Source organism: Brienomyrus brachyistius, chromosome 4 (assembly GCF_023856365.1).
Source record: "Brienomyrus brachyistius isolate T26 chromosome 4, BBRACH_0.4, whole genome shotgun sequence".
Taxonomy (NCBI): domain Eukaryota; kingdom Metazoa; phylum Chordata; class Actinopteri; order Osteoglossiformes; family Mormyridae; genus Brienomyrus; species Brienomyrus brachyistius.
Genome location: NC_064536.1, coordinates 11,195,485 through 11,219,312, shown reverse-complemented (window position 1 = coordinate 11,219,312; position 23,828 = coordinate 11,195,485). Strand labels below are relative to the sequence as shown.

At 40.5% G+C, this 23,828-nt stretch overlaps 1 protein-coding gene across 4 annotated transcripts in view; it reads left to right on the top strand.

Moving 5' to 3' along the window:
• Positions 1-1,647: 1,647 nt before the first annotated feature.
• Positions 1,648-23,828, top strand: part of LOC125740403 (nucleolar protein 4-like) — an 87,675-nt gene continuing 65,494 nt past the window's right edge. For 3 of the 4 annotated variants that reach the window (XM_049011410.1, XM_049011408.1, XM_049011407.1), the window contains exons 1-2: positions 1,648-3,304; positions 22,169-22,318. In XM_049011410.1, coding sequence (XP_048867367.1) covers positions 3,062-3,304; positions 22,169-22,318 — 393 coding nt within the window. In that variant the 5' untranslated portion in view covers positions 1,648-3,061. Of the gene's footprint in view, positions 3,305-18,119; positions 18,193-22,168; positions 22,319-23,828 lie in introns of those variants that run through there. The other variant, XM_049011411.1, reaches the window with a different exon arrangement.

Below are 23,828 nucleotides of genomic sequence, written 5' to 3'. Positions count from 1 at the left end.
GAAGCACCGGGAAGAACATTGCTTGGACAAAGAGGAGAACATCCATACACACAGACCCAGGAAACTCACCCACAACCATTGAGGTGTTACAGTGCTAATCGCGAAGCCACAATGCCACGTTTGATTTGTTAAAAATGTAAAACATTAACAAAAAAACACAAAAGAACAATTATGAAATGTTTATAAAATGATAATAAATTAGAGAGTTATCTTCTTGGCAGAGATTATGAAAAAATACTGCTAGACACGGAGAACAGAAAAGAAACAGACAAGATAAATAAAGCATCATTAAAATCTATAATAGTAATTAAAAATACGCACAAATGGAAATCAGTCATTTAAAACTAGTTACATATGGTAGTTTTAGTATTTTTCATTATTTTGTAGTAAATTGAGTATGAGTTGCAATTAATTTTGATTAAAAAAAATCCATATATCCTGACATCCCTGCAACCCTGACCAAGATGAGCTGCTGGAAGACGGATGCATGAATAAATCCTAACATCCGTGCAGTCAGTGGCTGCTTATCCAAAAGGGATTTCAGTGATCCAGTAGCCACCCAAGGAGACTGGATTTGGAGGCGGACAGAACTGGGGTGCAATGCCAGTTCATCGCAGGTCACTCATTCACAGAAATATTTAAGGGAAGATTCCACTACTAAGCTATACCCAGATATTGGCTGACCATTAATAACACCAGTTGATGACATCAAATGCTACTTACTACAGTGCTCTTAATAAATAAATAAATAAGTAAATAATGATGATAATAATAATAGTGCAATAGTGCAAAATCTGTTCACCTTAAAAGAATCTTTGGATTTCCGGAAGACGCTTGAATAATTGGACAAAACCCATGTAAACACACACAAAGCTGAGGGTGACTTAAAGATTCAGTCCTGGAGTTGTGAGAATACAAAGCCTCCTACTGTGTCACCGTCTTTCTCACGGACTCACACAACCGTACACACGCATCAACATATCAGCTGCATGTCAGTGGGTAAAATGGGCTAAATAAATATTTTACGTAATTTCCGAAGTGCTTGCCCTTACTGTGATTTTCTGAAACATGCCAGGAGTAGACAAATATGTTGACCATTGTTTCAAAGCATCACTAATTGTCCGAAATATTAAGAAATCGGTTCATAACATAAAATTCAAGAAAAATATGCATATTGTCTATCAAGTATTTATGAGCATTTATCTTATTTTTAAGTACACAAAACATATCTTACATTACTATACTGTTAATATTAATTCCTCTTGCGGCACCATTTATAATTCTTCTCAGGCGTCTTGTGAATTTTCACACTAGATTACGGATACTATACTATCGGTCAAATGGACAAAGAATTCATGTGTGCTGGTTTATGCTGTTGTAATATCTTATCGGTACCAGCTAGCTATACGTAGTTTGGGCTTCTTTTACGCCATGAGAACCATTTCCATGGCAACGGGGCGTTCCGCCTCATCGTCGACTTTCTGTTTGCACGGATTTCGAATCCAACCTGCGGGGACGGGGCATGCGCACATCCCCCGATCCCTAAATGGGACAATTCTTTATGTGACGTCATGTCTCAGCCGTCTCCACAGAAACTTTTGTCCCCGCAGCCAATCAGAGGGCTTGGAGCCGATCAGAGGGCTGAGAATGGGATAGGGGGCTCTGCGGAGCTCCGACATCCCGTGTTATCACTCCCGGCTGCAACCTTTCTAGACATCCAGTATAATGCACTGGTGGAGACCGCGCGCATAAGGATCCGGTTTTGCGGCTGCAACTGTTCTGTTAGGGGACTTTTCACGGGGTGATGGCTTATACAGAGTTTACCGGGCTGTCCCTAATGACTAGTCGTTCGAGGAGTCGCCAGAATCCGGCACTTCGGTGATAGTGCCACTAAGAAATCCAGATTATTAAACAAGACAAACTAAATTGAAACGCAACACTGCTGGATCGGTAAAGAAGAGCCTGCCGAGCACTTGGGTTTGCACTTCTTCCATGGAAAGGGCATATTCAGAAAGCAGAGGATAGGAAGAGTGGCTAGTCGCCAGGTATCATTTGGCACAGAGGAGGTGCTTCTGTTCGGATCACATCTATGGACAGCGGGGATACGGCAGATTTGCAGAAAAGCCGAAAGATGAAGCGATTTACTTAGATTTTTGTAACAATGATAATGAGAGCATGAGCTGAAAAAAACAACAGATCTGACCCGATCCGAGAAAAAAAAAATCTTGTAGGCTATATTTAATGCCACTCCATCGATGCATTTTGGTTACTTAAATGCAGTAAATATTAGGACGATAAAAGAAAACAGTAATTGTCGAAATGATACAAGCACGTCCAATCAATATCAATATTTTGTATCAATGCACAGCTAACCATACCATATCATCTATTTAATGAATCAGGAAATATATTTACATCTTTGTCTTAGTATATTTATCGATTTTGTTCACACTGACGAATTCAGTAAATAATTAAGTCCGGCCGAATAATAATATTTACTTACGCGGTTTTCCGCAGCTTTGTGTGGTGCAGGTTTTAAGAAGAATTGTTAAGATAAAAGATTTATCTAACCCATATTTCATCCTGCGAGAGACACGGTCCAGGACAAAACAGTACTCAGGAGACACAACACGAAGAGCTCATGCCTTTCCGATGTTGAATTATATCGATTCCCGTTAGCCGGTCAGTTCTGTGTGAAATAAAATAAAGAAAGAGGCGGATTTTGCCCAGCTGAGTAAAGTCGCGGTCCTGGCGGAATAACGAAACCTTTCACGTAAAGAAAGGAGACTAAAGCGCTTCGGGATCCGATTAACTCAAGGGTGCGATTCACATTTATAGAGCATCACCTGAGGATCTGATGTAGGATCACGACACCAGCTACAAAGGTCTCTTTAAAAAAAAAAGAAGAAGAAGAGAAAAAACTTGCACTTTGACTGAAATTTATATTGGATACGTTTTTCTAGAGGATTTTTTGTATAGTCGATATTTGCCGAACAGGTGTCCACATAAAAAGGTGAAGAAGCAGAAGACAAGTTGCATTTCTGTGGCCCGTTGAAAAACCATGGAGGGCGACCGGGACATGTACCGCCAGTTTCAGGACTGGTGTCTCAGGACATACGGGGATTCCGGCAAGACAAAGACAGTGACCCGTAAAAAATACGACCGGATTGTGCAGCTCCTCAATGGATCCGAATCCAGCTCAACAGACAATGCAAAGTTTAAATTCTGGGTCAAGTCCAAAGGTTTTCAGCTTGGTATCAGTGGAGAAGAAAAACAAGTACTCTACGTCCCAGTAAAAACAGCGGTTAGTACATCATCGGTGTTTTGTCAGTGATGTATGTCCAAATAAATCATCAGATTAAACGTTTTAGTCTATGCATCCAGTAACCATATTGTCTCTTTACAGTTTCTGTTGAGCTAATTGTTGCGATCGCGGGTTGCCTACCTTCCAAAGCGGTACCCATTTTATTACCTACCTCCTTTATAACAGCTAGCGTACCATGTGGCACTCGATACCATTGTGGGATGTGAACTAAAAGCAGACGCCACAACCCTTGTAACATAACCGAGGCAAACAGCAACGATGACTTATTTGGTTTTATGGTTGGCTTGCGTGGTGTTAGTGCCTTGAAAGGACATAACAGAACACTAGTTATTTTGTTCAGTTTTAACACGAACGGACATATTTTCTCAGCTAAATGCACACCATCCTGACCATTGTTATTAAAGCAATGAATTTTCAGATATTTGAATCTGTACTGCAGACAAAAGGCATTTTATTGTAGTACTCAGTCTTTCACGCTTTGCAGTGTATTGTCACTAGCTGCTTTTCTTTAGGTTTCTCCGTCCATTCAGGAGGAACCACCAGAAACTGTTTGGTGTCGGACCTTTGAGTTCCCCAGTGATACGCAACAACAAACCCACCATTTACACAGCAGCTGCCGTATGCCTTCTGTGAACCTTGCAGATGGAGTACAGCTATGATGTGGAATCACATTATTGTTTAGTGCTAATAATAATACCAATAACAGTTTTTTAAAATCCCAGTTAATTCTAGGTTCCTTTATCATTCAGCTTGGGAAATGATCCCAAAAAGTGCCACAATGAATTAGTACGGTTTGTGTGTCTGTTGAGGTACAGACATGGATTATATTTTTAAATATTTTCTTTAATATTGTATGAATTCATTATAATATGTAGACTGAAAAATCTAACGCAATAGGACAAGCAGGTATAGAAAATGGATGGATGATGTATGTATGGATGGATGGATAAATAAAAAAAAGCATTATTGGAAACTATCAATGATGATTAAGTAAATGGTGTATAAAATGAAGAAAATTGGACCTTTTACATTGGCCGGGAAATTGCAGCTTGATGCTGAAGAACACATTACTACAGGGTTGACAGGGTAATTCATTGGATTAAATCACACTGCATCCAGGATGCTGCGTCCCGTATCGGTGGTTTCCGTAGCAGCGGGGCCGGGTAGCATCAGAGTTCTGAGGCACTGGGACGTGACGGTTTGGCCCATCATAGACGCAGACGTTTCACTCATGAACTGGGTCAGCCTGAGTGATTCTGAGTGACAGAGCGAAAGTCAACAAACGGCCTCAGCTCTCTGAACAACAATAATAATTTTCATAAAAACATTCTTCGGGACATCTCCGTACATGCTGCTTCATAATAAAAAGATAATACTAATAAATTAGCTATTTAATACAGCGTTTTTTTTTTTTATACAATCACGGTGTCACCTATTCATTTGCTATCTCTCTGTGATCACACTGTCTTTGACTAAATAAATAACATGTTGCAGCTATATACAGAAAATATACTCTTTGGTAGGATGTGTATTTATGGCTAATCAGAACTTGACCTCATATAGCCTAATCTGCAGCAATTTTTAAAATAATTTATTATATTTTCTTAAGGCATTTTCACATTGACATTTTAAACGTGTAACATTAAATTGATTTCTATGTTTTTATTGTTATTTCAATTTGTTTATGTAATTTTGTTGCTACTTCTTATATATTTAATGCTTCAGACAAACATTGGGAAGGATGTTTTATTAAGACACATCTTAGTGAAATTAATAGAGATTAATCAGCTTCCATTTATGTTGAAAGCGACGATTGATCTGTTGCTGGCTCTCCATTATGAATTCAGAAGGCAGCCTACAGTAGTTGTTGTCATTACTTTACAGGTCTAGATTTCTTTGGGTTTGGATTGCAGGGCGTCAGTAATACGTGTGTGTTGCACTAAAAGTACTTCATGCACTTTAAAACAAACATGCAGGCTGAGGATTCTACCACTTCTGAGCTTTAAGAATGACTTGGGCTCTCTGATCGCGCAGACAATGAGTTCTTTGGGGGAAACGTGTGATTAGCCTGTGATTCCCAGAAGGGCTTTTATCCTGGCCTACATGGCTCGCTGAAATAGCAGACAAATAAACCCAGAGGACCGATGGTGAGCGTCTATAATGTAGCAGAGAACACAAAGGTTCCAGCATAGCAGTGGGAGAGCAACCCAATATATTTGTGACCCCCCGATGTACCGAACCAAGGCTTAAATGCCACTTGAATGCACAAATATACCAAATGGAAGGCGTTCTTGGTTATCGAATCGCCTTAATGGCTGCCTGTTATAGTCTTATTGCTTGTTCAAGAGGCAACTCTGAAATCCCTATGTGGTGGATCAAGATAACATAGGGTACTACGGTCCTGCTACTGTACGTGATACTTGTAACTGAGATTCATGAGGAAGTGGTGACCAACTGATGGACAAGATACAGTCGCTAGTGTCAACTTCTGGTATTCCAGATCAGATAGTAACGGTACGAGTAACGGTGTGGTGTGTGGATCTACTGCTTAGGACGCTGCTTCTGGGTTTGGAAGGTGGCTGATTCAAATCCCGTAGGAGTAAGAATGACATCACTAGCAGGCCATTGAGCAAGGCCCTTAACCGCACTTGCTCCAGGAACATTGTCTGACTCCGCTCTTTGATCCTCACTTGTATGTCATTTTAGATAAAAGCGTCGGCTAAGGGGTTTATATAAGGGGTTTGTAGCTAGCTTACATTTCACCGTGCAATATCATAAATTATAGCAACCTAAGCCAGTTAAATCCCAGCAATTGCGAGAGCAGCATTTATAGTACTGTTAAATGTACCTTGATGGTTCATCAGGCGAAGCACGAGCATGTTGTAAGATCGTTGAATTAGAATGAACTTTACGTCGAGCACGTAACCATGATAATTGCATGGATATTGTTTTGGTGTATTCGGTCCTGCTCGGCCTAAAAGCACAAAGTGCTCTACGATACAGACAACACACAGTAGTCAAACACATAAGTTACTGCATGCAACAAGTAAACAATTCTATCAAGTGGAGGGGTGCAGTTGTCTTAGAAATGATTGTTGACCAGGAAGGCAGCTCTGGGAGAGAAGCCGCTTAATGCAGCAGCATTTTATAGAACTCTTCTGCATAGTGTTCCAGGTTATCGCTGGCACAGATGCAAGGCAGTCCATCTATCTAGTTACATTTTCTCACACCATTTATGATGAGGCTTATAAGGGTGCTATAATTTCCAGTGTTTAGCATGATTAGCAATCATTAGTGTATAAAGAGTAAATAAGATGAGGAAGAGCACAGTCTGGTTTGTGGGTCAGTGATACTTCGTGTAAGTTAGCATGTTACAGATCAATGACAGATGGATGAAGGTACATTCAGAGAGTGAGATTTTGGGGACATGCTGGCCATTCCACTAAAAATGCATCAACGTTTATGTTTTATGGATAATGTACATCTGACCACCGTTTAGGAAGCCATACCAACATGGCTGAATGAATGAATGAATGAATGAATGAATGCCTTTTATTGTCACTATACACATGTATAATGCGTTTAAATGCAGCTCCTCCAGTGCAAACATGCATGTAGAACACGACAAACAAGAAACAAATAGTGCAAAAAGTTCTGCGGCGCTATTTACGTATGGAAAGAATAAATTACTGTGTAGGTTATTGCACATTCTTTAAATATTACACAGTAATGATGATCATGTGCAAGGAGTAGTGGATGTTGGACACAGAGCGATGATATTGTCCAGTATATAGATATTGTACAGTATACAGATATTGCACAGTTATTATCAATGCCATTTAGAAATTGGATATTGCACAGTTGATGGATAGAAGATCTATTACATGGATAGAAGATCTGTTACATCTAGTAGAAACATGATTTTTTTTTTACAAAAAAGACCTACCAAGATTACCTGGATCAACAGAACAACTGACTGTAATTTGGTTAAACTGTAATTCATAACCATGCTGGTTTATGCAAAACGCCTACATTTAACTTTAGGTTTGTGGTGTAACAGTTTTCAAAACGATGCACTTCTGGAACACCTCTCAGTAGTCTCAGCTGCTAATCCTGAGCATTGCAGTAGAGCTGCGAGTCTGATTGGCCGCTCGATGCACTTTCCTTTTTTGGTGGGTCAACAGAGACAGACACCCACCCACCAGATTAAGAATGGTCTGTGCTTGAATGAAGCATTAGAGCATGAGAGAAGAAGCGCCAGGGCATGTACTGCATGCGCAATAAACAGAAAGGCACCAGAGCTGTCAAACTCATTATTGAACAAAATACTGTACGTGAAATCACTGGGGTCACCATTTTTATCGCTATTTATGTGGCTGCACACCATGTGACCAGTGCACACCATATTCAAAAATAGAGGCCTTTCATATTTATCATCTACGGCTCTTTGATTAAGTAAAAAAAAAAAAATTAAAACATGCAGAAGTAAACTCAGGTAATTAGTTACTGTAGCTTCATGTAACTTATTCATTACTTTATATGAATCCATTTGTCTTTCTACTTTCAGAGACTGTTTCTCTGATGGAATGGGTGATTTAAGATTAGCTAGATTGACGTTTTTATCTCTAATAAACATTTACCAAATGGATTTATATTCATTTTTTTTATATACGGTTGCTTAAATTCCCTTTTCATTTTTGGGGATACCTAATCAATTATGACATACTTATTTTAACATAGTTATTGCCATAAAAACAATATAATACTATTAAGGTTATAAAAAGGCAAAAACCGATAATGGGAAGATTATAAAATTGAAGCAATATGTTACTCTAAGACGGGGGGTAGAAACACAACTAGCATAAATCTTACTGACTATGAGAACTAAAAATCTGTGGTATGCAAAACGAACTACTTAGCTGTTCCACGCTATAAATGCAACAGGAACCAGCAACCTGTAACGCACCAGGGATTACAACTACACGCCTTAGCGGTAAAATAATGAACACAAATTCAAAGCATTAAACAATACAGCTAAACGTTCACACAGAAATACACATTCATTATTTCAGTTTTGTACTGCTATGTGACAGCAAGCTTTTATTCAGAAGATAATGAGCTTTTTGGTTTACAGATAATTCTGTCTGCAAAAACATAGTATGTACAAAGATTTGGCTGGAACTTAAAAAAATACAATCAATGCAAAAAGCTTGCTGAAGTGTAAAGTCACTTATACAATTCAAGATGGACTGGAACGCTGTATCAGTTTTCTATAGGGCCGGCATGCATAATTCTTGGGCCTGGTAGAAAATTATTTCAACAGGGCCCCCTGCAGGGGAATCACTGTCTCTTCTGCTTCCACACCCCCCTCCTGATCATAGTACTATTGTTCCATGCAGAGGTGCTGTCTTCAGTATAGAGAACTGGGATGTGAGTTATGGTGCAGGTTGGACCGAAGACCCCATATGTGCTGACCCTGCTGTGGTTGCCTTTGATGGCTTGATGTAATGAGCCTCTGATGTCAAACTTATATGAGGGTGTGACCTCATCAAACAGCCTATTAGTCGTATGGTCAATACGGGAGTTTTATTTTTCTTTTTTGAGTTTTTACTGCATGTAAAGCCTGATTTGGGCCATTTATAAAATTGCCCCAATCAGATCAGCGGTTTATGTCAGGGGTGGCCAATCTTATCCTCAAAGGGCTGGTGAGTATGCAGGTTTTCGGGATAACCTTTAGGTCAGCTGTTCAAACCCAGGTGTGAGGGCTCTTCAGCCAATCAGTCCTCTAATTAGTGATCTAATTATGGAGTTGTAGCGAAGGTCTACACACACACACACACACACAATGTCTGAATAAGATTGGCCACCTGTGGTTTATGCTAGTATGGCTATATACATATTAAAAAAAACCTAAGTTGTAAGTGCATTGGTGAAATTATTTTCCAGCTTTAAAAATGAGCATCTTATAAACTCTCCATGCTTATAAAAGAAAATTATTCACATGTATCAGGTGTCTCTCAAGTTGCCTAAAGTACAAGAACATCTGTGAAACAGCAGGGCTGCACAGCTATGCACAAATTTGAACTAACTCAGTGTGTCAGCTGTCAGAGGGTCGAACCTGTAAACTTTATGATGATGCAGGAGCACTCATTTGTCTTTCCTACTGTTACACACATTCATAGTTTTAGATAAATGTCAACAGAAAACTGTAAGGTCCTGTATGGTCCATCAAATGTTATCCCGCTGACATGAGTATCAGTAATTTGATAAAACCCCCCATACAAAGACTGATGTTACAACTAAAGCAGAACATGAGTTAAGTCTGCCTTTTTAATCAATATTGTATTAAAAAGGTTATTTGTTCATTTTGGTCCACATAGGCATAGATGGTTATAGGCAAAATGTTATGCCTTCAGATAAAAGGATATAGCTATGATATGAGCAGTTCTCGATGGACATATTCATGACAGCAGATTTTCAAATACCTCACAAATTAATAATAATAATCTCTTGTCTAAGAAAGAATGTCAGGATGAACTCAGGACTATTGCTACTGAACTGTAGTTTAGAGTTAAGAATGGAGTGTTTTGAAGAATGGTTGAGATTCTGAAGCAAATTGTACTAGAAAGGGGAAATTCATAAACTTACTTCTGGCCTCAGAGTATTTGGATGATGCTAAGAGGTAAGATTAAATTCAATATGACACCGTTCTCTTTTTGGTGGTTGAATCAGGCAGTATTTTAAGAGTTGTAGGAGCTTGATGGTGTCACAGAGGTCCAGCTGAGAAGGTAATCTAGAGAGTCTGGCTGTGAGATGACTGCGACCTGAACCAAAAACTCATCTCAGGGCATTACGACGCGTGGACATCAGATGATGTACGGAAATAAGCCTCAAGACCTGCTTACAGGTGTGCAGAGGGAAGGCGATTTTCATCAATATCTAAAGTTGGCAGTTATTGATGACACTGCTTTTGAGTTGTTCTGGGAGATACATAAGCAGGAAGGTGGGATATGCGTCTCGTTGACAGGTTCTACTGAAGATAATCGTCAGCTGTGCAGGTCAAAATGTCAGCACAATATGCTTCAACATGGGAAGAAATTTGAGTGTCGAGAGGCGATTCGGGGCAAAATGCTAGCTGTGGCAAGAGACAATGAAGAGCAGAGATGCTGCTCTGAAAATCAAATAGAAAATATCATTGAATGGATTAAATTAGCAGATAGCAAAATATATATGATGTACAAATGGGATAGTGTAGCAAGAGATCTACAAAGGCATGCCTAATTTTTTTGAATGAGCAGCCTTCCATAAAGAATTGGGCATGTATATGGATAATTCAGGAGTTCAGGAGCAGAAAGTAAACATTTAGACCAAGATTTTGTTTCTACATTTTTACTTTCTGGACCAGAACTTTCCACCTCTGGGATGATTCCATAACGAGGCAGTAGAAAACATAAAATAGGATGTTTAGATATGTATAAGTAGGAAGAATTTCCAGGAATGTCATAGTAGAGCTTCACAATGGACTAGTAAGGACTATAGGATACCGGGTATAACTGAACTACTTCAGAAATGATATTGCTGTATTAGAATAACAGGAGTGGTTCTTTGCCCGTAGGGGTTGCCATTTTAGGAGATGCAATAAGGACAAATAAAAGAAAATATTTCTTTGCTGCCAAGGTGCTGTGGTTGCAGTGAGTTTCCTGGTAGTGTACTTGAGGCAAGTATTATGTTTGTCTAATTAGCGCTAGTGTATAATTTTCCCAACGCTTATCTACATAAGAAAAAGAGGTTGATTCGCCTTCTCATTAGTCCATACTTCTTATGTTTCTCATGTATGTTTCATTTTCTTTGTGAATAAAGTAGAAATAAGCTATCGCAATCTTGCAAAGTAGGCCGTGCCAGTGACAGTCAATATAAAACATCATTTTACCACTGATTTCCTCATGTTTTGATTTGCCTTCTATGGGGCATATAAAAGCACATATACAGTTAAGCTTCTTTTGAACTGCCAGGAAAGGAGAGGAAATGCAGTTAGATAGTTACATTGTAGAATTGTGCCATAAAGACCCAACAGTAAAAATTGACATTACATATCTTTGAAGATGAATTATCAATCATCTGATCGATTGTGTTTCACTTACACAATAGAGTTGTCAACACGATCTGGAAGATGTACAGTCTATTTCAAAGTTTAAGCCCCAGTGAAAACATCGCTATTTCAAAAATGTTACAATGCCTAATCCAGTTTGTAAGGTTGAACTTTTGTTTTTTGTGTCGGCCTGTATGTATTGGGAAGAATCCTTGACTGTGAGGAAGGTGCTATTTAGTGTAAGTAAAATTATTATTGTTATTATTATTAGTTTATTTCCCCCAAAATGTCGGCCATGAAAAAGAAACACAAACATTTTTAACATTAACATGGTGGCATGTTAGAAAGACACCTTCTGAAAAAGCCTGTTAGAATGAAGATGAGCTACGTTACTGAATGCGACCTCTTCAAGTAAATCTCACTGTTGGAATGGCTACTCTATTCTATAAATCAAATTAACAGGCAGCATTTTCCAGTAGTCTTACACAGTCCCACATATGAGGTCAATGTTTCAATACAAAGAAACTTTTTTACAGTCTTTTAAGCTGCATGCATTATTCGATATCACTTTCAAATCACGTACATCACACATGCAAGGGCACGCATCTGTACAATTTCACAGCAACTCAGTCTTTCAGACTAAGTGAAGACTAAGATTTGTTGAGATCTTTTCTGGCATAGATGAACATCCGATGTTCACATAGCAATAGAGAAGATTTCGTAAGGATGCAGTTCAGCAGATCACGTAAGTGAGCTACACATTACATAGTAGGATTGGGACATTGTCCAAATATTTGTGTGCTCCGAATTGTGCACTTATGTAATTGACTTGTTGTGGACCCATCTTCACATTTACTTTACCAGGCTATGCTTTGGGATTCAGGGTAGGAAGAGGAAACATTTGCTTTTCAGATGTATTCCATCATACACTTGCCCGCCTAATTTTGAGTGGAGCGTGACATCAGACGCAAGTCACTATAGGTTTTGTAAAACACATCCACTAAAATTGTGTCTGCATTAATAATGAGTAAAAGAAGCTGTTTTCCTCTGGGAATTACAAAACATTTTAGCATTCTTTTAGTATTATTTTTGGTATCCTTGGTTGCAGACAGCATTGCACAGAGACAGCATTGCACAGAGACAGCATTGCACAGAGACAACATTGCACAGAGACAACATTGCACAGAGAGTCTATTCAAACTATTCAGAATATGAGTTATGCACATTGTGCTGGATTGTGTAGTGATATAACAGTATGGACTCATGCCACATTATTGCAGTAATATAGGCTGCATGGGTGTGAAGCAGAAATTAACTGGACTGAAAATGTTAGGCTATAGGCAGTGTGCTACTGTCATATCGCTGTCAGGCCAATGCACTGGAGCACCACACGCACTCCCAGTATGTCAGCGTAGCTGCACCTCGGCCCAGCTCTGAAACACTCTTTAAACTTCACAGTTCCGAACGACGCGAGTCGTCAGCTGCTTCATTCACTTGACAGAAACACCTACTCGACAGAATTCAACTCCGCGCATGGGAACAGAGATCGCTTCACACTTGAGAGAATGTTTGGTAATCTTTTTGATTGGGATATTTGATCTTTTTCTCGGTGTATTTGCTATAAGAAATTTAGCTGAATATTATTTTTCATCTGCAGATGCTGGTGGGTTATAGGGTGACAAGGTGGGACATCTCATGCCTGCTCTGTGTAGAAAGTGATGCGTTTTATACACATGATAAAGGGTAAAATCCAACTATGCAAACACATTTAAGTTGTCAGCATGTCCTTGGTAAATACTAAAACTCCTACTTTACACGGGTTGGGATCCCTGTTTCATTTTCTTTGTATATGCTTTGAAATCCACAAAGGACATCAATAGCCTAGAGGTAGTGCCAGGAGCTGGGTGGTGCAGTGATGTTAGTTGGGCCTGCAAGAGTGTCCTTGCCTTGGGGGAATATTGATACTGATACAGGCCACACCACCTACTAGGTCCCATCAGATTAGCCTCGCTGCAGAGTCCAGATGTAGTGTCCTGAACCTCTAAGTGGTGATGCTGGAAACCAGCTGCCTGTGAAGTGCTCTCCACCCAGAGACAGCAGGGCCGATTCGCCACACCACATGTTTATCGATACGGATGTTTAATCGTTACGTAATCTTAATACCAGCACCGTGATTACACTCTCTGTTAATGAACATACGTTTACGAACTCTGCTTTTTCAGCAACCACCTGTAAAGACAGAAAACAGAAGGTAGTTGCATCAGACCAAAGTGGGAGGGGGGTTTATGCCCATCCCCCCCCCCCCAAACCAGAACTGGATTCCGGATCCTGCTTGCTGACCTCTGCTCACCATGTTCAAGCTTAATTTCTGGAACCGACTGGCATCTGCCCCCCTCCCACCTCCCCATATCACCCCCCCCCCCCCCCCCCCCCCAGCCCCCCACCCCCATCGACACAGATCTCGGTGCCAGATCGTGCCTGCCCTCAGCTTCTCTCCTCCTCTCTAGGACCAGCCAAGCTCTGGAGCACCAGGCTGGGAATTTGCTCTGGGTTGCCATGGAGACAGTTTATTATACCTGCCTGCCGTCTGTGTTCCAAACCAGTAGCTTCACTAGGGATGGAGGCACCAGAGAGGATTACAGCTCGTGTGGCATAAGCAGCACCACGCAGTAGATTGGAAATAAAGGGTGTAATTACGCTGCACTTATTGCAGGCTCCTTTCACAGAGCCAGATAGCCAGAGCAGATTCGGAACACATGAAGCAGGAAGACTGAGATAAACTGTTTCAGCTCGTCTGGAGGAACCTTTTGTTTTTCCTTATGAATATTAATATTATGAGAGCCATTGATAATCTTGCAGTCTGTCCAGTAACGGCTGAGAATACGAAAGATAGGAAATGAGATTTATAGGCTGTGCCTGTCTTGATCAGGATTTAATTAGGTAATCAGGAAAAATGCTCTCCCTCAAGGCCGCTGAGCTAATTACCAATGAACAGGTGGGGGATGCGTGTCAGACGAGCAATGCTTTGATACAGAATGCTCTGTTTCTAATACTACCTCATAGTCATTTATATACCATCCATCCATCCTCCAACTGCTAATTCACTACAGGATCATGACATGTTTTCACAACTCGTGAAAGTAATATTTTCCTGCAAGTATAACAACAGGGCAGTGTCCCGTAGGGTTAAATGGCTAAAATATTATTTAAATATTTAAATGTTTGTATTTTCACATTTTTGACACATGAATGACTGGTATATAAATTCAGTTTATGCAATTTAATGTGCTACTAGGAGTTTAGTGGTATAAGGTTATCCAGTTTTTATTGCTAACTAAAATATATTCTGAATATGTTTGAGCACAGATTTGAATTACATTTTTACTGGAAGGTCTTTGCAATGCTGTCATAATGCCCCCTGCTTTGGCCTTTACATCACAATCCACTATGTTGATGCATGGTGTTATGAATGCAGACATAACACACAAGTATTGCAATTCACTCATTAAAGTAGATATACTGTATTCGCTGACATGAGAATAACATGCAAAATGTAAAGTACTTTGTGATTTAATCAAGCACAATTAAACATTGATCAATCAAGCATACTGAACGTTAATGCTATTAATTAGTCAGCATGCCTTTTTTTTTGCTGCTAATGTGTCTTTTGGGCTCATATTTCATTGGCTGGAGAGGAAAATAAAAGCAGTTGGCCGGTAAGACAATGTTGTATAATGGTTACCTGCTATCAGTCACGGGGGGGTGGAAAAGGACCAGCCAATCAGGACCAGAGTGCCGGGTAATAGCAGTTACCTGGCTTCCAAATCACAGAATACTGCAGCAAATTCTGCCATTAAACTTCAATAGTTCTATTTCCCTGTATTACAAATTAAAAAATTTTAAATCACTTATAATAGATGAAATATTTTATAAACTAAATGGCAGGTATAGCACCTAGGGGTGTACTTATTGTCATTTTGGATTATTTGATACCAATTAGGTGATTTTTTTCCATTTGAAAGAGATTTTATACGCCTTTGCATGGTGAACTAGGTCATTCTTAGTAATGTTCATTATATCGCCTTTCCAGCCATTGTTAATGGCGTGACCAGGTAAACCAGTGATGTACTGTTTCATGCACTTCCAATCCAACTTAAGAAAATATTTCTTTAATTCCATGAACAAAACATACTTGAGAATAATGTCGTTAAGGTATGCAAATGAAAAAATACTTAAGGAATGTAGTGGTCAAAAAGCCCACACCTTTAAACCCAACTGACATTTCTCTATCTTTTTTCTTTTAACCCACTCCACCTTTATAGTGACGTGTGTATTACATTTGTTCACAACCATGAACAATAAAATATAAGGATAGAACTTATACAAAACATATATAGAATTAATGTAATACATAATAGAACTTATAAGAAACATATATAGAATTTGAAAACATTAACATTTAAAATTAAATATCAACATACATATTAATCCATAATAATAAAAATCCATATTATGGCTGCAAGGATTATTTAAGACCTCAAGTGGCCTAAATTAAGTTTCTGCAGTGAGTTCTTAAGGAGATTATTCACATGACTGCTACACTTTTACTTTAAGAACTATTGGCTAGAATCTGAGTAAAATTAAATTTTCTGCTATGTTATTAAATTATAAAGTTTTCTTTTTCCGTAAAACATGATCATTGTCCCTCGGATTTTTTTAGAAACTGATGAAGGTTCGCTATCGAACTCACAGGATGTCCTGTGTTCCACTGCATGGAGTCACTGCAGTGTAACAAAGTGCCCTGCATCATATATCGATTCATATTCCTTTCACATTGCTCCAACTGCAGGATAGGGCTACTACGTGAATCTACTTTGAACATCTAGGTTTAACTGCTAGGTGTGATATGAAGAGCAGTTAATGAAGATAGAAGGCTTTATGAAAAATATATGCTATATGCATATTTATTTCAAACAGTAAAATAGTGTGCATGATACATATATATATGTGCGTGTGTGTGTGTATGTATCTAGTGTAATAAGAATAATGTTACTTTGTAATTACCTGCAATTTTGATGAATCAGCAGCATAAACAGTAATGGCACAAGGAAGGGTTTGGCACTTTGGAGTTTCCATGGCGACTGATCGCTGGTCCCCTGGCTACGGGGCTCCAATTAAGGAGACCCAGCTGGTCCCGGTTGAGCTAATTGCCTGGTTAGGGCTTTTATAGGGTCAGCTGTGTCGATGGGCCAAAGCAGTGTTTGGTGTCTTGGAAACCCTGGTGAGAGGTATGGCTGCCCAAGGAAAACCAAAGGGTTTCCTCTTATCACAGGCATTAAACCAATCAGTGGGTCACTCCTCACAATAACATGGCAGATCGCCGTTAAATAAAATATATACAATCAAATAACATTTTTAATCGATATATACAGTTTTTACACAATGCTGGGAAAAAGTTCATAATTTGCTAAGCACATTATAAATATGATTATAAAAATATAATAACCAATAATAATTAGTAGAACTCCTGAAGTTTGTTGTCACAGATGTAGAATTGCTAGCAGTAAATAGCTTTTAACCGATATCCGTGCCCACTGTGTCATTAAGGTTCATAAGGGACCCTTAGAGGCTCCCCTTTAAGGGGATGACTGTATTTTAAGGTTATTAATATTCGGTGAAAAGTATTCTGTGTACCTGGAAAATTTGACTGGAGAGAACCTGTAATGCAATTTTGTATTTTTAAATCATCTTAAAGGGCCTCATCGGATTTTACGACTTGGAAAAAACAAGTTTTTTTTTCATTTTCAGAAAGGCTTAAGGAAGGTGATTGGTTTAGATCATACTTCTCTATCGTTGGTATATATTTTCTATATTATGCTGTATATTTTGTGCCATTGGTAAAACATTGTTATTCAGTTTGAGTTCGATCTACAATGCAGCAAAGATTTTTTGTTTTTCATTTTTTAGAACTGATATCAAAAATAGTACGGTTTCTGAGTAGCTGTCTTGATTCTCAATAAATGCGAATGCAATTTCAAAGTATCTTTAAAATTGATACAAGCCAAATAAATCTACTAGTACTCATGAAGGTGCACATCATCTACATAACACTAAATGAGACCTTCATCACCCCCCATGAAATTAAACCTCAAAGTCCTTTGTTCAGTAGACAAACGATAATTGTTAGAAACTAAATGTCATCAGCATGACAGATGACAAAGCAAGCAGGGAAAAAAAAAACAATATTGAAAAACAATGACAGATTTTTTTCTGAATTAAAGAGTAACAAAAATTAAAGACAAACAAAGGATTAAGAAAAACACCAATGTGCCAAACGATGCAATTTTAAAGTCACAGGGGGTGACTGAGTTATTACTGCTGCCAGGTGTCATCTTACAGGTTTCCTAAGTAACGATAAAGATGAACTGGCTTCCTAATGCATGGATAATAATTATACCCCAAAGACGATCAATACAGCAGACACACAGTGTTAATGGCTAATTAAGTGTGTTATTAGACTGTTAATTCACACTTTAGTATGGTTCTGTGACCTCATATTTATTCTCCCTTTTCTGGTTCTTGATTTGCATGAAATTGTCCAAGAGAGCCTCTGTCCCGGGCTGCTGCGATCTGCACGGGAGCAGCCCGGCGTAAAGACTGCCCAGCCGCAGGCCGTCCTGCTCTGCTGAGATGTAGCGCAATGTGTGGAAACACTCATGCTGGAGACAAAAGTAATTAAAGGCATTAAAATGCAAATTAACTCATCACTGTGGCATAGGTAAAATATGAATAAAAAACTGAAACGTATGATTATCCATCTTACGAAAGTTTATCCAGTACAGGGTCTTGTTGAGTGACATGGTGGAGATGATGTGTGAACCTGGGGCAAGAACTCCGTTTGTCCATGTTCTAATTGCTTATGGGATGGGATGCCAGTCTATTACTGGGCACAGGGCTGGGGCACATGCAGGATGGGATGCCAGTCTATTATAGGGCACAGGGCTGGGGCACATGTAGGATGGGATGCCAGTCTATTATAGGGCAAAGGGCTGGGGCACATGCAGGAAGGGATGCCAGTCCATCACAGGGCACAAGTCTGCATGGGGCACATGCAGGATGGAATGCCAGTCTTTTAATGGGCACAGGGCAAGGGCAGATGCTAGACAGGATGCCAGTCCATCACAGGGCACAAGGCTGCGGCACAAGCAGGATGGGATACCAGCCCATCACAGGGCACAGGGCTGGGGCACATGCAGGATGGAATGCCAGTCTTTTAATGGGCACAGGGCAAGGGCAGACGCTAGATGGGATGCCAGTCCATCACAGGGCACAAGACTGCATGGGGCACATGCAGGATGGGATGTCAGTCCATCACAGGGCACAGCGCTGGGGCACATGCAGGATGGAATGCCAGTCTATTACTGGGTACAGGGCAAGGGCAGATGCTAGATGGGATGCCAGTCCATCACAGGGCACAAGACTACATGGGGCACATGCAGGATGGGATGCCAGCCCAACACAGGGCACAGCGCTGGGGCACATGCAGGATGGAATGCCAGTCTATTACTGGGTACAGGGCAAGGGCAGATGCTAGATGGGATGCCAGTCCATCACAGGGCACAAGACTACATGGGGCACATGCAGGATGGGATGCCAGTCCATCACAGGGCACAAGACTGCATGGGGCACATGCAGGATGGGATGTCAGTCCATTACAGGGCACCAGGTTGCAGTACAAGCAGGATGGGATACCAGTACATTACTGAGCACAAGGTTGGGGCACAAGCAGGAGTGGATGCCAGTCTATTACTGGGCACAGGGCAAGGATAGACACTAGACAGGATGCCAGTCCATTACAGGGCACAAGGCTGGGGCACATGCAGGATGGGATGCCAGTCCATCACAGGGCACAAGGCTGCATGGGGCATATGCAGGATGGGATGCCAGTCTATTACAGGGCAAAGGGCTGTGTGAGGCACAAGCACAATGGGATGCCAGTCTATTACAGGGCACAGGACTTGGGGCACATGCATGATGGGATGTCAGTCTATTACTGGGCACAGGGCAAGGGCAGATGCTAGGCAGGATGCCAGTCCATCACAGGGCACAAGGCTGCGGCACATGCAGGATGGGATGCCAGTCCATCACAGGGCATAGGGCTGGGGCACAAGCAGGATGGAATGCCAGTCCATCACAGGGCACAGGGCTGCGGCACAAGCAGGATGGGATGCCAGTCCATCACAGGGCATAGGGCTGGGGCACAAGCAGGATGGAATGCCAGTCCATCACAGGGCACAGGGCTGCGGCACAAGCAGGATGGGATGCCAGTCCATCACAGGGCACAGGGCTGCGGCACAAGCAGGATGGGATGCCAGTCCATCACAGGGCATAGGGCTGGGGCACAAGCAGGATGGGATGCCAGTCCATCACAGGGCACAGGGCTGCGGCACAAGCAGGATGGGATGCCAGCCCATCACAGGGCATAGGGCTGGGGCACAAGCAGGATGGGATGCCAGTCCATCACAGGGCACAGGGCTGCGGCACAAGCAGGATGGGATGCCAGTCCATCACAGGGCACAGGGCTGCGGCACAAGCAGGATGGGATGCCAGTCCATCACAGGGCACAGGGCTGCGGCACAAGCAGGATGGGATGCCAGTCCATCACAGGGCACTGGGCTGGGGCACATGCAGGATGGAATGCCAGTCCATCACAGGGCACAGGGCTGCGGCACAAGCAGGATGGGATGCCAGTCCATCACAGGGCACAGGGCTGCGGCACAAGCAGGATGGGATGCCAGTCCATCACAGGGCACAGGGTTGGGGTACATGCAGGATGGGATGCCAGCCCATCACAGGGCATAGGGCTGGGGCACATGCAGTATGGAATGCCAGTCTATTACTGGGCACAGGGCTGCGGCACAAGCAGGATGGGATGCCAGTCCATCACAGGGCACAGGACTTGGGGCACATGCAGGATGGAATGCCAGTCCATCACAGGGCTGGGGCACATGCAGGATGGGATGCCAGTCTTTTAATGGGCACAGGGCAAGGGCAGACGCTAGATGGGATGCCAGTCCATCACAGGGCACAGGGCTGCGTGGGGCACAAGCAGGATGGGATGCCAGTCTATTACAGGGCACAGGACTTGGGGCACAAGCAGGATGGGATGCCAGTCTATTACAGGGCTAGGGCATATGCTGGACGGGATGCCAGTCTATTACAGGGCACAGGACTTGGGGCATATGCTGGACGGGATCCCAGTCCATTACAGGGCACTTACATGCACACAGGCATACACACACCCAGACCTAATATATCAGGACTCTTTCTGCAACCTGATGCGAAAACCCTTTTTTTCTGTATGGTATAGGCTCATATCCCAAAAGCAGTCATTTTTGGATAGATTCCCATTTTACACAGTTTCATAACTTAAGTACATGGTACAAGACTGTAAGTACACATTGAAATAATCCTAGGATTTAATCTCACTCACTGGTGGATTACTTATGCCAACTTAAAACAATTTACTCAATATCCTATATGTCTTGAATAGTGCGGAAAACACAATCATAATGAACCAGGAAGTGATCATAGAATCTTGTTCGTTATTAATGATATCAATGTAAAAAAAAAAATACAGATAAATGCTGTTTGTAATACCTGTCATTGCAGGAATGCATCTTATTTAACAGCTAGTTTGACAGGAGTTATAAGCAATGACTGAAATTTCCAGGATATATGGAGCATAGGGCTGTCATAATTTCTTATAATGAGACACTGAGTGAACCGTACATGACTATAAAAACAAGAGGAGGTTTTTACCTTTCAGTTGAAGAATGGCAACATTAAAATATTGATCCATCAGTTCATTCATCGGGTTTTGTTTCTGGCTAACTGCCCACACCGGAGAATAAGATCAGAATATATTATTTTAATGTGATACACTGATAATTATCTATCTATTGATCCATTCATTTTCTAAAAAACAGACGCCTGAAAGTTCAGCAGTTTTGATTCACTTAAAAAAATCTGTGCCTGAAAACTAGCATTTCTTCCATACTAACAACCTTCTGATCCCAAACAAACAAACAAACAATGTATAGGTTTAAAACTAGCTTTTTATCTTAAGAACATAATGCTGATTTAATTAATGCAAATTTTCAAAAAGAATAAAATATCAAGGTTTTATTTTTTCCCCCAAAAAGACCAGTCTTTAGTTTATATACTTAATGAATGTTGAAAAGCACTGTGTGAAAACAGACTATCAGAGACAGAGAAGCCAAAAGGGGAAATATGGTACATTGTTTATGATGTACATATAACACTGTAGTGGATCAGACGATCCTCAGATGATCCACAGGTTTGTTTGTGGGAAGGAGACATTTTTGTCAGAAAGCTATGATTCTCCAGTGATACTAATCTTGAAACAATGATATTAAGCTATTCATGTACTTTTTTATGCATTTGTATTTTCAAAGTTTAGTAACTATAAATCATATTATTGAATATAAAATGTCATTACAACAGATTCCTGTTCTGCAGGTCAACAAGTTGAATGAAATGTCGATGAAATGTTTTGTGTACAGCAGCCAACTACTCTACAGACCAGATGATTCAATGCTTGAATCTTTAACCTGATTACGTGCAACCGTTTATCTGGCCTTTAAGTTAAAATGAGAAAATGAGTATTTCAGAACTGCGTGTTCAGAATTGAATACAAATTAAAAATAATCATTGTTTTCTTCTTTTCATAGGATAGTGTTGGAATGGATGAGAAGGTGTCCTTGCGACAGGTAGCTGTAGTGGAGGACTTTTTCGACATCATTTACTCCATGCATGTAGAGAACGTAACCAGTGGCGAGAAAAGCCGGAAGCACGCCGGCCAGAAGAGGACGTACAAAGCAGTAAGAGACAGTTTTACAACCACCTGGATTACGTGTGTCAGTTACACGGTAAAATTGTGCCACATATCATCAGTGGCAGATTCACGAGTTCAGGGGCTACGCTTTCCGTAGACCCGTCTTCTACCCCCACTTCCCGAAACGATAAAATGATTAACTACATTATAAAACTATTATTAGTAACTAATAATAACGTCCACAAAGTCAACGAGAATGTGAGGCTGTATTAAGACATTCACATCAGTCATATGCAGCATCAAGCGCTCAACAGAGACCTCATTGACGGAACACTGCTCAGTGGCGGTGAAGTTAAAACATTACACTGTAATCCAGTGCGAGTGAAATGCATTCACAATGTGCACCCATTCATCCAAGATAGCATGGATTATAGATAACTTTACAGAGAGAGGCACATTCTGAAAGAATATAACCCAAGTGATTACCGTTAGAATGTTTTCCTCTGTGCATTTTTGATAAAGACTGACTCCGTGTAACTGAAACGGACCATGCATACGCATATGAGAAAATTAACCGAAAAAGAGATTTAGAAGACATTTAGAATTGTCCTTCTGTAACGGTTTTGACCTATCACCAACTCCCAAACAAATGAATAATCCAACAAAGAACCACTTCCAAAAAAATAATAACTAAAAATTAATAAATAAAAAATAGAAGGCCAATGGGGTGCCAGCTCAGTACAACCGCACAACTTCGAGTATGTTATTGCTTTTGTACAACAGTTCATGGAGTAGCTTTTGTAAGGTAATAGTAATAAGATACAGCATATTTTATTTATTTAAACATGTATGGGCCTCCGCAACAAAAAAAAAATTGTTCCCGTAACGTCAGCGAAAGTAGGACAGGATATCGTGTCTAAACCTTCCGCATACCCGGAAAATTCAGTGTGTAACTAATTTATTCTTTTCCAACTTATTAGTGGAATAACTTTGCATTGTAAATTAAAACCATGCCATAGGTCTAATAAATAAAATATCGTGATGCTGGAGTGGCGAAAAGATCATCAGGCAGGCTGCTAACTTCAGTTTTCAGCAGACTGATTTATTGCGTGTACGTTAAAATGACAGCGGTAAAACAGCGAGCGAGAATAAACTCACACACAGGTGAGGAGCATATATGGAGACAAAAGTGAATACAGGCAATAGAACAAAGCATATAATACTTCGAAAACGTTTTTTTTTTTCAGTTAGATAGCTTATAAAAACTTACAATCCGAAACAGATAAAAATAAATCTAACAAAATGGAGTGCATATTGTGATATTGTAACCCTGCGAGAACCAGCCCAGTACCGGTTCCCTGCTGGTGGAAATGAGGCATATGTAACGGTTTTTAGATACACTTGTAAAACAGAGTGATACAGCTGATGTGAAATGTCCGAGTTTTCTGATACTCTGATAACTGCACTCATACAACACCTCTTGTCCAATCAGATTTCTTGGTCAGAACTAACTGTTGTATATACTGTAACATTATTATACGTATGTAGATCCACTG